A 14,907-nucleotide genomic window follows, 5' to 3' on the forward strand; every position below is an offset into this window, starting at 1 on the left:
GGAAGAAGAGAAGAACAACAAGGCAAAGAGGTTATGATTTTATATCTTTTTAACTAATCTTCAGGACCCAACAATAATCAGTACTTACTTAATAAAGGTATATCTTTACACATGCTTGAGTAACTTGGGAACTTTTACTACCTCTGGAACTTTTGCTCCCAAAACTTTTCAAGGGTCTTTCAACATCCAGCCTTTGGTCATCAAAGGGCACAAACATGACATACCCCACCTTACTAGCTGTTCTCATATAGCCTGCTGAAATTCAAGTTGATTATGAGATATATGAAAGTCAAAACATGAAATAGTGGAAGATCAGTCTCACAAACAGGCTGTGGTGGGGAAAATGGGCTGTTAGTAGTTTAAGAAATCAATACCAACTTTGACACTTTTAGAAGTGGCAACATCAATGGCCATGGCTTTGATTTCAGTGTCCCCAAACTGCATAAGTGTTTTGATCTCCCGCCGGTTTGGCACTGAAGCATCAGTTCCCGTGAGATCCAAGCGAAGGGTGCCACACTTTTTCACTCCAGATTCGGTGATGAAGCTAACATTATCTTGTTCTGAGCTATAGATATTGATCACTATTACTAGCTGAGAAGGTTTGGCAGGTGTGTAACTGCGTGTCACAGTTTCTCCAAGGGCTACAGATTGGTCAGCTGAGATAAATTTGTCAAAGACATCAGTGCACCAGCGTGTGCCATCTTTGATTAGAAGCTTCTCTGGTGGATGTTTCCCTTCCACAAACCGATTGAGCACACCCACACCATAGGTGAGAGGTGAACGCCGCACTTTGATGACAGCAGGGTCTAGACCAAAGAGAACAGCTCCTTTGAGGATAGTGAGCCCCACATCCTGAGGAATGATGACTCGACATCTCGAACCAAAAGCGCTCTGGACAGCTTGCTGGAGCAAGGGGGATTCAGCGAAGCCACCCACCAGGAACAGAAACTTGACATTGGTCACTTCTGGCTTATCAAATACATCACCTAAATAGAAACAGAACCCATTCAGTAGGGAAAAATCCACTGTGAGAACACAATGCAGATGAAACTCTGAATGTCTGACTGCACTGCATGTCCCATGCACATGCATATGATCTGAAACTGCCAGATCTATGCCCACACTGCCACTCTCAGCATGCACTAGTTCCACTTCTGTAGTCTCTTCTATACTCTATTTCACTGTGAATGGAAATTTACCTCAAAGCATATAATATTTCTGAAGTGGCATTTAAAACAGAATTTTTGTTTAGCTTCTACCAGTAAAGGGAGACACGGATTTCTTGCAAAGAAATCCTGCCAGTCACGTTATGGGTAGTAGGGAAACAGACGTCATCTTGCCACTTCAAGTATCACTTCCAAACCTAACCGATTCACACACCCTTTATCGCATTCCTGATAAGTCACTCCATTTTAAATTCACTTACTATTTCTAACCCTAATGTCTTAACCACAATAAGTACCATCTGCAAAATAATACCTCCCTGGATTTTTACAGATGTTCCTTCTTAACTTAAGCCCACATCCCCTACTTTCAAGAAAATCATACAATTCAGTTGTAGGCTCACCCTTAGTTCAAATAACTGAGGCAGCATGACTGAGTTATCTGTTACAACTATTGTAATGCCAGGTCTCTCCCTCTCTGCTCACATATAAGCTGTTCCGTATTAGTTTTCTTACTAAGCTGTGATGTCTGAAATTTACCCAATAATTCGTCACATATAGTGAGCAAAGCTGGATATTCCATTCCAAATACTATTCAATTAGTGCTTTGTAATGTGCAGAACAACAATACTTTGCTCAGTACGTATATTATACTCCACTTGGTACAAATCCAATCTTCCACGAGGAAGACTTTAAATAATAAATTTCCCAATAAGCCTACGTCACTTTCCATTACTGGACAAATAAATTCAGTGCTGCTTAAGCCATGCCTGGAAGTACTTTTACCATGATGCATCATTTATTATTTGTGTTTTAGATATGTCAGTGATTTGGACGGTCATGAACAAATGTGACCTTCCACTGAGGAGAAATGAACTAGAGGTCTTAATAGCAGGAATAATCAGAAACTAGTTACATCGCTGGCATTATTTAGTTGTTGCCTGAAACAGGAAAAAGAAAAGAGGGGTCTGGGTTAGTCAGTGCATTTCAGCCTTCTGAATGCTTGCAGCCCTGGAAGTAGAGAATAATTGAAGCTTAGGCAGTAAGAGGACTGAATCACACTCAGTAACTAATACTAGAACTAGGTAGGAATACCTGTTAAGGTGATGTCCCTTATTTTTATTATTTTCCTAACTACTTTGTAAAGAACTACAAGTTTCAGAACTAAATTCCTTGCCCACATTTGGTACATATGAGGGGGGTTGTTTGACTTTAATTCCAGTTACTGGTTTAAAACAGGTAAGCCAAGCTTTAGTTTAACCTCAGCCAGAACGTGGAATTACATACAAATACGTACTAAGGTGCTGAATGATCTGGTCAATTGTAGGTTTGAAAAGAGCATTCATTGCATCCGGGCTCATCCTCAGCATTCCCTGGGAGGACCACTTCACAAAGTCCACACTGGAAAAGAGCAGTTAGAAAGGACATTAAAACATTACAGCTGAGCTGTAAGAAACAGCCAAGCACTCACAATACACACTAAATAAATAAATGAAGGAGTTTACAGAATCTGCATGCATCTTGCTTGGATGAAAGTGCCTCACCCTAGCCCCACACCAACTGCAGCAATGTAAACTTTCAAGGGAGAATTGTTATTTTTGCTTGCCTAATTGTTGTGTTCTTTGCCTGATTGCCTTTTGTAGCATTACCAATGCTCAGCTGCTTCCTGAAACAGCTGGCAGTCAATCCAGTGATCGCTCATCTGAAACAGCACTGATTCATCCCCAGAAGGGCAATGTTTAGACTATAGCAGTGGCAGGCCAAAGCCACTGGAAACACAGAAGGAAAATAAGCAAGTATGGGAAGCCTTAGGAGGCAGAAGGGAGCCCAGCATTTTTAATGAGGCATAACATTTGTTAAGTGAATACAGGCATTATGTTATTCCATCACTGATACACATCCATATAGCTCAGTAATCTCCTTTTCATTCATGCACATTATGTGTCACCTTTATACTCTTCCTATCCCGTTATCCAATTAATTTCATTTTATTTGAAGGGAACACTTAGCATTCCCTCTAAGATTCATCATTAACACTATTAATAAGAAGGAGACGGTCTTGAGGGGGAATATTTCCAGAAACTTTTAATGATTTTGGAACCTCAGTCTCATTTAGGAAGTGACTCTGAGCTGGATTCCAAGTCATTTAGGCTTAAACTACATTTACCAATAACTTTAAGAAGAGACGCAGGAGTTTCAGCCTGCATGCTACATTCAACATTCACTGGATTAAAAAACATAGAAGAGGCTCTCTTATTCATTCTCTTTTACGCCAATAATCTCCAGGTCACCTGTAGTACATCATTTCAAAAGATGGAAAATGCCCACTTCTACTTTCTCCTCCCTTTTCTATAGCAGCCCATGATCTTGTCATTTAGGGTGCCTTCTTGATACTGAAAATCATGAATTAAAATCTCTGGAGGAGATTATGTCTCCCCATCTACTGAGGAAATTATCTAACTGGTAAAATACTAGAAGAAAAGAAAGCCTGCCATCATTTCAAAAGAAGAATGCTTTCCCGTTGCAGAGCTCTCTGCAGTACTATATGTTTTCACCAGTGACCTGGTACTGTTAATAACTTTCCTCAAGCCATGAACATATTTGCACATCTCACTCAAGATCTTGTTTTTGTTCCAGAGCCCAGGCCTCTAAAATTAAGGTTCTAGGTAACTAACTTTTAGACATCAAATTCCGTATTTGATCTGATGCTCCTAATTAACAGGTAAGGGACTTCAAATTCAGGAAAGTGATGCAGTGGTGGCCTAATGGAAGTCATAGAAAGTAATACCAGAAGAGTACAAGCCTTGTATAGAAAAGCTTTCGCAAGAGACTGATCAGAACTTTTCATTCTCGAAAGTTCACTTCAGGTAACCTCATTTTCTCATCCTTATATTGCATTTTTACATTGTTATCTTTCAGTCTACATGTTATTGGGATATTTTAATTCTTTGTCTTTGCTACCAGTACTTAATTCTGCATCCATTTGGGTTCAATTGTCTACTCACTTGCTTTTCCTCAAGGCATGTTCTACACTGTGACCTCGAAACTTCTTGTAATAGTCAATGAAGGAGAAAGGCAGAGTGATGTTTAGTGGATTGGTCCTGTCTGGAGCTGCTGCTCGTTTACGGGACTCAAATGCTATCATCAGATCTACCCAGGCAGCAGGACGCTTGATTTTAAATTGCTCAATAAAATCTTCTCCAAATATTTTACACAGGAGCTTTTCAAATTCATAATCCACACCTAGAGAACCATATGGCCCACCTGTATTACAAACAAAACACAGCTTTAATATTCAGAACTGCTTATTAGATTTCAAGTTGACCATCAGATCGACACTACTAGGACTATCATGGGAGAAGGTCTACAGAAAGAAGTATCTTTCCTAAATGTAACAGCTGGTCTAATACATAACATAATCTTACCTCTACCTCACTTTTACTCCTATACTATCATAGCCACTGTAACACTGCCAGTATAAACCAGAAACATTTTTATTAGAAGCAGAGGAAACTGCCTCCTCATCCACACATGAGAAGGTGTAGGATGGACTCGTATTTAGGAGTAGACAGACTTGATGTACACTGTTGTTTCCTGAGGTAGTCTTACAGCCACCAAGACTGAGAAGGCTCAGTGATGAACCATATAAATGAACTTGGTATAGAGACATAGCAACAAATAATAGGCTGACTCATGTGCTCAACAGCTTAGCCACAGGGCAAAGTCAAAGGGGGTGTGGAGTTCAGGAAGGGAATACCATTCAAGGAACTGCACTTTATGTCTTTGTTGGGGATCAATCATTGTGCATTTTTCCCAGGGGATGGTAGACCCTCCTTGTCACACTGCCTGTGAAATTACTGGGATGTATAAGATTCCATTCAAATTTAGGGAAACTTCTGTTCTGCCAGCAGTCACTTTACAAGGATCTTGTTGTGACACTGAGCTATTCATATCTCCACACTACATCTCTGAATACCTGGCTTCTCAAAGATGACCTCTCAAAGGACAGGAAGATGACGACTCTACTAGCAGAAGTCAGACCAGGACCATGGCAGGAGGTCATGGCCTGAATGGGAGTGAGTAACACAGGAGATGGCAGCTTCTCACTCTCTCAATGTGAGGTTTACCATCCAAAAGCATCAGAAGCATTAAGTGATTTACCAATGTCTGCTGATCAGCAGCTAGGCTATACTAATTTTTAATGCTGGTCTTATATAGGAAGAACTGTTAGTGAAGTGTAGTGAATAATTAAGGCACACGTTCCCTTCATTGGCAAGTCAAAATATTAACTAAATAAAGCAAGCAGCAGAAATGACATTACCTGTTGCCTTGTATAGCTCCTTAAGATGTCCTTCAGGGAGCCTGATCTGATGGACAGTCATATCCACTGTGCCTCCTCCACTGTCAACAACGATGTAACGGTCACCTAGTTTGGCAAAGGAATAGGCAAATAGTATTTACATTAGCATTATCACAACAGCATGTTGCAATGAAAGCTTCTCAGAGGCATTATTACCATGAGAGAGAACGACTTACAGAAAGTCAGGAATGTCTACGCTGAAGACTTGGTCTTTGTTAGTAATTATAATGCAATGATTGATAACAAATATGAAATTCAGATGTCAAAAACTACTGATTAAGCACAGATGAAAAGCAGATCAGTGGAATTGCTCATGCTGCTGGTGTACACTCTAGTGGGCTACCAAATTAATACTATGGCATATTCACAAGGCCTATTCTGAGGAAAATATTCGGGCTGCATTTTAAAATGTGGATTGCTTTCTACGACCTCCTTAATAAACCATATTTTGCTAGAGCAAACAGAATCGCAGTTCAGCCTTAGCAACTAAGAGCAGCACACAAACTTGTATTTTTTTCTTTTCCTATTTATAGTCACTGTGAGAACAATGCAGTGCACAGCACATTTGTGGGAAACACAATGTTTGCCCACACTATAGAACCAGCAAGAGCAAAGTTTATTCAAGAAAGAACACTACCTTCCTCCAGTTCGGACCAGATTTCTCCTATGACATTTTCCACCAAAAAGGTACGACTCTGTCGATTACGACGGACGTGTTCCTTAGCTAGTCATTGACAGAGAAAAAAATTACTGAGTATAAGAGTATGAAGAAGTAGGTACCATAAGCTGCAGAAAATAAGTGCAAGCAGGCTGACAGATCCATATGTGTCACTTCTCAACAAAACAAATGAACAGAAATTATTGCATTAGAATTGGGAACATTATAACGTTGTTCCTTAAAAGGAGGAAAAATGTTTTTTAGCCACACTGATCTTCCTTGATGCTAACTGGATTAAAACCAATAACCTAATATGAAAGCTATAAACAGGTCTGATTTATTTTTTTAATACATTGTGGTTTTTAAAGCACTGCCTGGAACCGAGCTGTGCTCGGCGCAGCCTCTGCCGCCAGGCGGCAGCCCCGGCCCGCTGCCAGCCCTACCTGCGCTGCCGGGGGCCGGGGAGACAGAAAATCCCTGTGTTTCCAAAAGCCACCGCTGATTTTGGATGCTCAGGTAAAGACACCTCCCGAGCCTTTCAGGATGTCAGCCTGTCTCAAAACAAGCAGCCAAAAGCACTGCTTCTCCGATTTATAACTTCTTAAGGCCATGGGGATCACCACATCTGACCTTCAGAATATTTTTAAATAGACATCAATTAAAAATTAAGCATAAACTAGCAATACTATTATAACATCAGTTAACTTACAAGACTTAATTGCTACTTAGACATTTAAAAGATGCAGAACAGTCTGTGAAGGGAAAGCAGAGCAGTGAGATTCTTTGCTATTATGCTTCTAAATCAAGCTCTACAACCGAACAATCAAAAATCATCCCCTGTGTAACCTTCACTCACTTTCAAAGGCACTTCTATAAAACATTACAAAAGAAGAGAAGTATCCTCTCATGCATGAAAATATCATTCTGAAAATATCAGCATGCAAATCACTGAATGCATTTTGCTTCTCCTTTCTATAGTGACTACCATCAGAGAAAGACCAGCGGCTCCACTTGCACCCATTCTCTCCCCATAAAGACCCCATGATGCAGACAAGTCGCATGAGCCTCGCTGCACTGACTTAGCGGCACACAGTGAGAGCTTAAATGACGAAGCATTCCATGACAGAACAAGCACTAGGCCCAAGCAAGGGCCTGACAAAAGCCCACAGAAGTCAATGGAAGTCCTTTCATTCACTCCTGTGGGCTAGAAGCAAATGCAAGAGCCAGTCTTTAACTACGACTGAAGTAAGCTTATCCTGGCTACTATGAACAGTAAAATTTTTGTTTTGACTTCACGGCAATAATGTGGTCCTTGGAGTCCTTCTCTCTGTGTATATATAAAGGATTTTCCTCCTTAATCTGTTCTCAGCTTGTCTTGGGTGTCTGCCATGCCTTTATGAAATTTTAATTCTAACCCCAAATTAATTCACTCCAAACTTTGTTTTCATTAATTTTGACATGAAATTTTTCTCATCTTCAACAGCTTTTACCAAAGTCAAGGAGAATTGTACCCCCCATCCAAGAAAAAGCCCGTTAGCAGAAATCCATGATCTGCCAGATTCTGCCCAGCTTCAAAACCTTAACCAGAGAAACTCTCTTATTATTTTCCCAGAGGCAAATCCCTGTGTAGCCTGAAAGTGAGTTCATGTAAAATCGCAAGGAATTGGAATGGTTCAGGGGATGAACAAGGGGGGACAGAAGGCGAGGGGCCCCTGAAGGGACTGTGTCTAGTAAAGGGATTGTGTCCTTTGCTCTGTGTGGGCCTCTCTAACACTGAACACATCTGACAAGTGCAGGCTGAGGCATGGATTTGAGAGAACGATGTAGTGACTCCACCTAACTAAAAAAAAATACCCTCCAGTACGTACAGGAATAGCTTTTCTAGCTTAATCTTCCATTTGCCCGTACTGTTTTGACCTAGTAAATGTGATAAAATATAAATTCTTCTCAAAAATTCCTTCTGGGATAGATTGGCACACTACCACTGCTATCAGTGCAACTGAACTGTTACAGTTCACAGAGATGGGAAATCTGTGCATTATGCAGCAAGCACATCTTACTGCTGCTTCATTTTATTTCTTTTTTTCTCTCATGTTTTCCTCCAATCTCAGGTAGGATACCAAACTCAAAAATCTTTGGTGATGACGGATCTTTTGGCAAGTGACTTACGCTGTGGTCCAATCTCTGTCCCTCATTGTAAGTCAGTCTTCAAACACTGATATTAGCAACAGAACCCAGGTCAATAAATCAGCAGTGCCGTATCTAGTTGCTCTTCTATGATAAATTCAGGTAAGTTCATTGCTATATTCCAATACTATGTGTTCCCCTGAGTGTTGAAAGCAATTAATGATATTTCATAAAGATGACATCAAAAAGCATCTACTAAAACTCTGGAACACCTCAGACTAAAAGTCTCATTGCAGATCCAGTTATTTAACACTGCTTCAATAATGCAGCTAATCGAACACATAATTGTTTCCAACAAATTAAATTAAAAAAAAAAATCCAATATGAAGTATTGATTTTAATTACGGCAGAAAAAGAGTGTTGTGAAAATAGTAAGATTCCCACAACATCCCAATAAAGGCAAGGCAATGAAGCTACCTGCGTGCTAAAATTCAAGTGTGTGCGAACATATCTGCTGGATCAATGCCTAAACTAGTCTAATTACAGTAAACAGCAAAACAGTTTATAAAAGCAAATTGGTGCTACCCTGAAACATTTCAAGAGAGCAAAGACAATGAGAAATGGTAAGAAAACAGCCCTCATGGACAAAGCAAATTTAGGCATAAGAATCTAAAGAACTGAGTTAATAGAAGTAGTACCCTGTGTAAATCCAGTTCCAATAGTGTCACTTGGGCTATAACCGTTGACAGGCGCCCTACTACTCAGGTCTATCATCTGGTGCAGGCGGAGCTTTCGGCAGTATATAGAAGCAGCCTCAGGTTCCAGGGCAATGATCAACTGCTCAGGATTTTCAGGAGATGCCATTCCTGCCTGTGAGAGAGAATCGATCAGAGGAGTGGGGTGGGAAATACCACAACCTATCAGACCCTTTTCAGCAAGTGAACAAGTCTTTCCCCAGCTCGCAGTTTCAGTTAGGTCAGCCCTCCAAGTTCAAGGTTCAAAGAAGCTGCTGCTGTTTGCTAAAGGTCTTGATCTGGGAATCAATGTATAGCACAAATTTACAGGCTATAACAGGGAAGTATGCATGCACTTACCATGCTAAGTGTCTAACCGAGCAGCTGTGTGCATGACAGGTGGAGAACGGAAGAAAGTCGTTTTGAAACCTGTAATGAATGGCCTAAAACCTGAACTCCTAATTAATCCGTGAATCTCCCTGCTAAGAGGGGCCCCAGTCTCCTCTAAGAAATGAAGGAATACCTTTGGCCTCTCCTCCTCCCAACGATATTTTAAGTATGCCTTTCTTTATATCCCAGATATACATTGTCCTTGCTGAAATGGACTCTCTGCACCATGCAGTTTACTAGGAACAAACGATACACTTTGCCAGTAACGCATCTTCTGACTTAAAATCAACATTTTCTATTTCTAAATCCATTGCTTTTAATATTTGTCATGCTTTCTATTTTCTTTCTAGACTTTCAGCCTACAGACACATAGATTTTCAGGAAGCCACGAGTTCTCATGTAACCACAACAGTCTCAGAGCTGGACTTAGAGAAAAATATCAAAGGGTGGTTGATAAAACTATGTTTTCATTTCTTTTCTCCTGTACTTCTCCCTACTATATGATCTTCTGTTAAAACAGATAATAATATCTTTCAATTCTTTCTGCCCAACTTTTGGTTTACCTGCTATTGTTTTTCAGTTGAGTGCCTGAGTACTAAAGCATGCTAGCAAATAAATACACATATGAACATTTTTCTGCTTCCATGGTCAGTCTTCCAGCAAACTTTCACTTCAATTCACACACACGCACTGCGGTGGCTCCAGAGCATCCCCAAAATAAGGCAGACTCACATGGGAAGACTGAGGACCTGGACTGGAATTTGGCTTACTTCATACAGCTACATTGTGGGCTGTCGAAATGGCTGGCTAGTTTACACCTGCAGCTAGAAACTCAAAGTAAAGCTTGTTCAAAAAGCAATACTGGGGTAAGACTTGGAGACATAAAATTGTCCCTCACATTCACTGCTCATTTTAGTCTCTCCATCTTAATAAATAAGATAAATAGATTTTTATAGAAAGTATCTTCTTCATTGTTGGTAACAAGAAAGGAAAAACAACAACAAATAAATTCCAAAATAAGAAAGTAAGGGTTAAACTAATCATGATTGCTCATTATTTTCAAAGCACACCTCACAACTGGGATTATGCTCACTTTACATCCTTTATTGCTGTTGGGTAAAACTTTCCGCTTCGGACACATCCACTGGACTCAACATCATGATCTCAAATTAGTGGAACTGTGCAAATACTGCAGAATATCAAATCTTGCCAGCTATGTGGCAACACATATTGAAAAAATATTATACTGAAAAGAATGTTTGCAACCAAACTTTTGAAATTTGGAAAATGCAGATTTACAGCAGCCAGAGTAACCCTAAAAGATATAAAAAGACCATCAATCAAGCCCAGGTCCAAGCCAGACTCCCCTGCCATCATACCACTTGCATGCAAGCGTGTTGGCAGGCACAGGCTTACCTAAAGCTCTGGGCTGTTCTAGGGATTAAGTTCTTGCATTGTGCCTTAGTATAAACCCAATCTTTCCTCCAACTGGTCTGGATGTACTAGGCACAAGCAGGGCTGGTTTCATGCCAGCTCACTTCAACATCACTTATCTCCAGCTGAGCTCTTCTACACACAAAGCTTTAATTTGTTGTATTGGAAAGGGCAACATTTAAGATATGAATCAGTACTTGGTCCCTGACAGATATTTATCTAATCCATTAAAATATTCAAAAAATGTATGGTCTCTGCACACAAACTGTCTCAGTCCTTTACTGTCTTTGCCTTTGGAAAGTTTCACTAAAAGCCTAATCTGAATCTTTCTTGTTGCAATTTTAAGGCCAGCACTTCTTGCCCTATCCAATAAGGACATGGAGAACAAACAGCTCCCTACTACCCTGCTGCAGTTTTCACATATATTAAAGTCATTATCACGTCCTGTGAGAGCTCTGAATCTGAGCAGCAAGTCATTTTTTTTTTAATATCCAGCAATGTGGATGAACTTAGCATGCTGAGTCTGCTCCATGTACTGGGCATACGTTCGTAGCACAGACAAAGCAATTCTTGGTCTCGTGTCTAACCTACACGCTAAAAGAGAAAATTATACTTTAGTGAAAAAATAGTTTGTTGCTAAGGATATTTAAATCCAAAGGCTACATCATAAAGTACTTGCAGAGGTGACAAAAACTGAGTTGCACACACAGGGAATGCACTGGTATTTCCTAACTTGAGGGGGAAAAAAAAGAGATTGTATTAATTGCAGTGTCATCTGTTCTAGGGGGGATTTTGGTACAAATTTCCAAGGCTGGTACTGCTAGAAAACAGTAAACCGTTAACAGTAACATTTGCTTCCTCCCCTCCTCCAGCAGTAGTCTGTACCATGAACTTTTCACATTGCAGCCTGCACATCAGGAGAGGAAGGCGGTGACCTGCAGCGGATGGACTCAGATCCATGTTCTCAGACCCTCCAACTATAGCAGATGCTATTCTTGCTACTTTTTCTCTCTAGACATTATTTTAACATACTCAAAATATCTCCTGAGGACAACATTCAACAGAAATGACAGTTTTTAACAGTTCAAAGCACAGTTGATCCTAACAGAATTTCATGAAGAAAATGTTGGGGTTTTTTGTTAAAAAGCTTTCCTTACAGAGTTTGAAGGGCCAGTTACAATAAAGAATGTGTTATTTCACATCATAAAAGGACTACCCAAAGAATCTTGTACAGTGAAAGGTACTAGGCATCCAACTTTTATATATTATTATATGTACATATATATGTAAGGATCAATATTGACTCTATTTCATACCTTGTGTATGTAGTATTTCTACTTAGATCATCAGAGATAGCACATTACTGTACATATATCTATCTATACAGAGCACAGAAAGAATGAGGGAAGGGAAGAGGAGAAAGAAACATGAACACATACATACTGCTAGGGAGGAATGGAGCAATGAGGTTGCTTTCATACAAGCTCTGAGAAGATGAAGACTCAGGAGATAGTACCTCTGTCCCATCATTACAGCTGAGGAGAAAGGGACAGATGGGAGAAAAATACCGAGCATGCAGAGAAAGAGGAGTGAAAACAGCAGGTGGTCAACACAAAGAAACAGTGATGCATTCGCTAAAAATATTAACTGTAGAAGTTTGGGAATTTGCTGTATTTTACATTTGTTCCTTTCTATCTGCCTCATTCCATGCCCTCACCCACTGCTGCCCAAGTACTACTGTAAATAAGAACAGAGATTCATGAGTTCAGGGGACAGATCTAAACAATGTCTCAATATTCAACATTATATAGCTCATTCTGGCAGTGGGACAGATGCATCACGTTGCTCTTGCCTAGGGCAGCTTATGGCAAACTTTGTAACAGAGCCATGTCTTGACTCTGGTCTGCTAAGGAGATTTTCCTTCTTCCATTACACTCACCAGCGGTATAAACCCAGTCATCACTTACAGAACGTGAAGGAAGCAGACAGTGGTTTTCCCAAAAACACAAACGTGGAAAACCCATCATGGAATTACAAAAATCCTTTGAGCACTAGAAAGTTCTTAAAAATTAATTTGCAGGACATTGCTGCATTTATATACCTGGAAGAAGCAAAGAACACTACGAAAAGAACTGCTTTAAAAGATTGCCCCGAACTCACTTTGCTCATATGCCTGAGGACTAGGATTTCATGCTTTGACAAGAGAACCCCCCGATTTTCACTCACTCCAGTAAAACAGGTCTGTGAGTTGGCATCAGTGCATTGCTGTTCGTTCTCCAAGTTGCATCATCGACAACAAACCTCAAAGTGCTTCAAAGCCTCATGTACTGGCGCACAAATAACTTGACCATCCAGATGCAGGTGAATCCTCAACCTGGCACACTAGCTCTGCTTTTATAGCCAGAGATGTGTCACCAGACAAGAGCCCAGCTCACCACAAATACATTCTTGATTCCCTGAACAGCATTGGCTGCCAAGTGTCAGATTAATTAATCATTAGCAAATATTGAGGGCTGGACTGAAGCTCAGTATAACAGCCTGAGAATTTACAGAGACCTATACGATATTCACTCATTCCATACACAGAATCATCATTACTACAGATTAAAAGATATTACTTTTTAAAATCCAGCCTCACATGCCACAATGCACAATGAAAAAAAGCAACGCATATTTTTTAAAATACTGTAACGTACATGGCCTTAAAGACAGCATTATAGTTGAATATTCCATGTAGTTCAAGCCTTTTTAAAAGGCAATGAAAGCCACGAGGTGGGCCTAGATTAAAAGCTACCATCTCTGAAAGCCGTCAGAATTAGAAGGGTCAGCATTCAGCTGGAGTACTCCTGTATTTCATAACACAGCCAGGCAGAACATTGTTGCTCTATCAGGCTTTATTTATTACACCACAGTGACCTCAAAAGAAATAGCATATTAGGAAATACGCCGTCATTGACAAGGTACACAGTTAGATTTCCTTTTATGCTCTTTCAGAGAGATACATGAGACATCTTTTTAAAAGCAAAAAAAAAAAAACCAACCCCAACCACTGACTTGTAACACAAGGAACATGCCTTACATGGAGTGCACCCATTTTTTGAGTTATAAAACTGATTAAAAGAACTGATACTAAGGTCTTAAATACTGCAAAAAAACCCCACATACAGAAAATAGTACTCCATCTGTTGAATTTAAGATGCTGATTTATTATTAGAATCATACGTTAACTGCAGTCAGTCCCATGCATTTTGTACTCAGCTTTACTTCCTTGAGCTTCACCTGCCTGGTAATCCTCTCCACTCAAAACACTTTAAAGTCAAACTTCTTTTCTGATTACTAAAACTTCTGAAATCTCACGGCTGACTGCCGTGAGGGCCGGGAGGCTCTCAGCTCACACTGCAGAGTTTTTCCCATTGTCAGGGAACACATAACCATGCTTTCCTGCACACGGCAGCCTATTTTCAACCAGTTCTGAAGCTTCTGCCCTTCCATCAATGCTGGGTAATAACACCGGCAAGCACACACACTATCACAAGATGACTGCATAGGTCTAGCTTACTTTTGGAACCAGATCATTAAAAAAGGCCAAACCTGCAGAATGAAACTACACTAGGGGCACAACAGCAATGATCAAAACACCGCCCTGTCTTCTGCAGACTTTCCAAGAACTTATCTCCATCCAAAGGGACAGTATTTAAGTTTGTATGTACAATAATTAGACTTTTATGTCCCTGAGGTTGTGTGGTGGAAGAATAGTCTATAGCACGGCTGTCAAACCTGACTGAAGCTGTGGGCCAGCCCCTAGGCTGCTAGCAGTGCTACCCTGCCAAGCTAGGAGGGAAAACAGCAGCTCACAGGACCAAACCGGTCCCACGCTGGCAGACTCTGAGACCACCGATAGTGGAGGGATCTGCCTTAATGATGTTCTGCAGCATGGGGGCTTGGGGAGATGAATACACGAAATAAATAAAAAGACACAGTGCATCTTACCTCACACTTATATAGGATTAGACTCTGATGGTTCTTGCACCTCAGTGTTAT

At 40.4% G+C, this 14,907-nt stretch overlaps 1 protein-coding gene across 1 annotated transcript in view; it reads right to left on the reverse strand.

Moving 5' to 3' along the window:
* Nucleotides 1–336: 336 nt before the first annotated feature.
* The window catches only part of HSPA12A (heat shock 70kDa protein 12A), a 49,648-nt gene continuing 35,077 nt past the window's right edge, over nucleotides 337–14,907 (reverse strand). Inside the window, exons 7-12 of the mRNA XM_009706476.1 lie at nucleotides 9,007–9,178; nucleotides 6,161–6,247; nucleotides 5,485–5,589; nucleotides 4,169–4,427; nucleotides 2,461–2,564; nucleotides 337–986 (exon numbers count right to left, since the gene is read on the reverse strand). Coding sequence (XP_009704778.1) covers nucleotides 352–986; nucleotides 2,461–2,564; nucleotides 4,169–4,427; nucleotides 5,485–5,589; nucleotides 6,161–6,247; nucleotides 9,007–9,178 — 1,362 coding nt within the window. The 3' untranslated portion in view covers nucleotides 337–351. The remainder of the gene's footprint in view (nucleotides 987–2,460; nucleotides 2,565–4,168; nucleotides 4,428–5,484; nucleotides 5,590–6,160; nucleotides 6,248–9,006; nucleotides 9,179–14,907) is intronic.

This window comes from Cariama cristata, unplaced genomic scaffold (genome assembly GCF_000690535.1).
Source record: "Cariama cristata isolate BGI_N322 unplaced genomic scaffold, ASM69053v1 scaffold4808, whole genome shotgun sequence".
NCBI classification, from domain to species: Eukaryota; Metazoa; Chordata; class Aves; order Cariamiformes; family Cariamidae; genus Cariama; species Cariama cristata.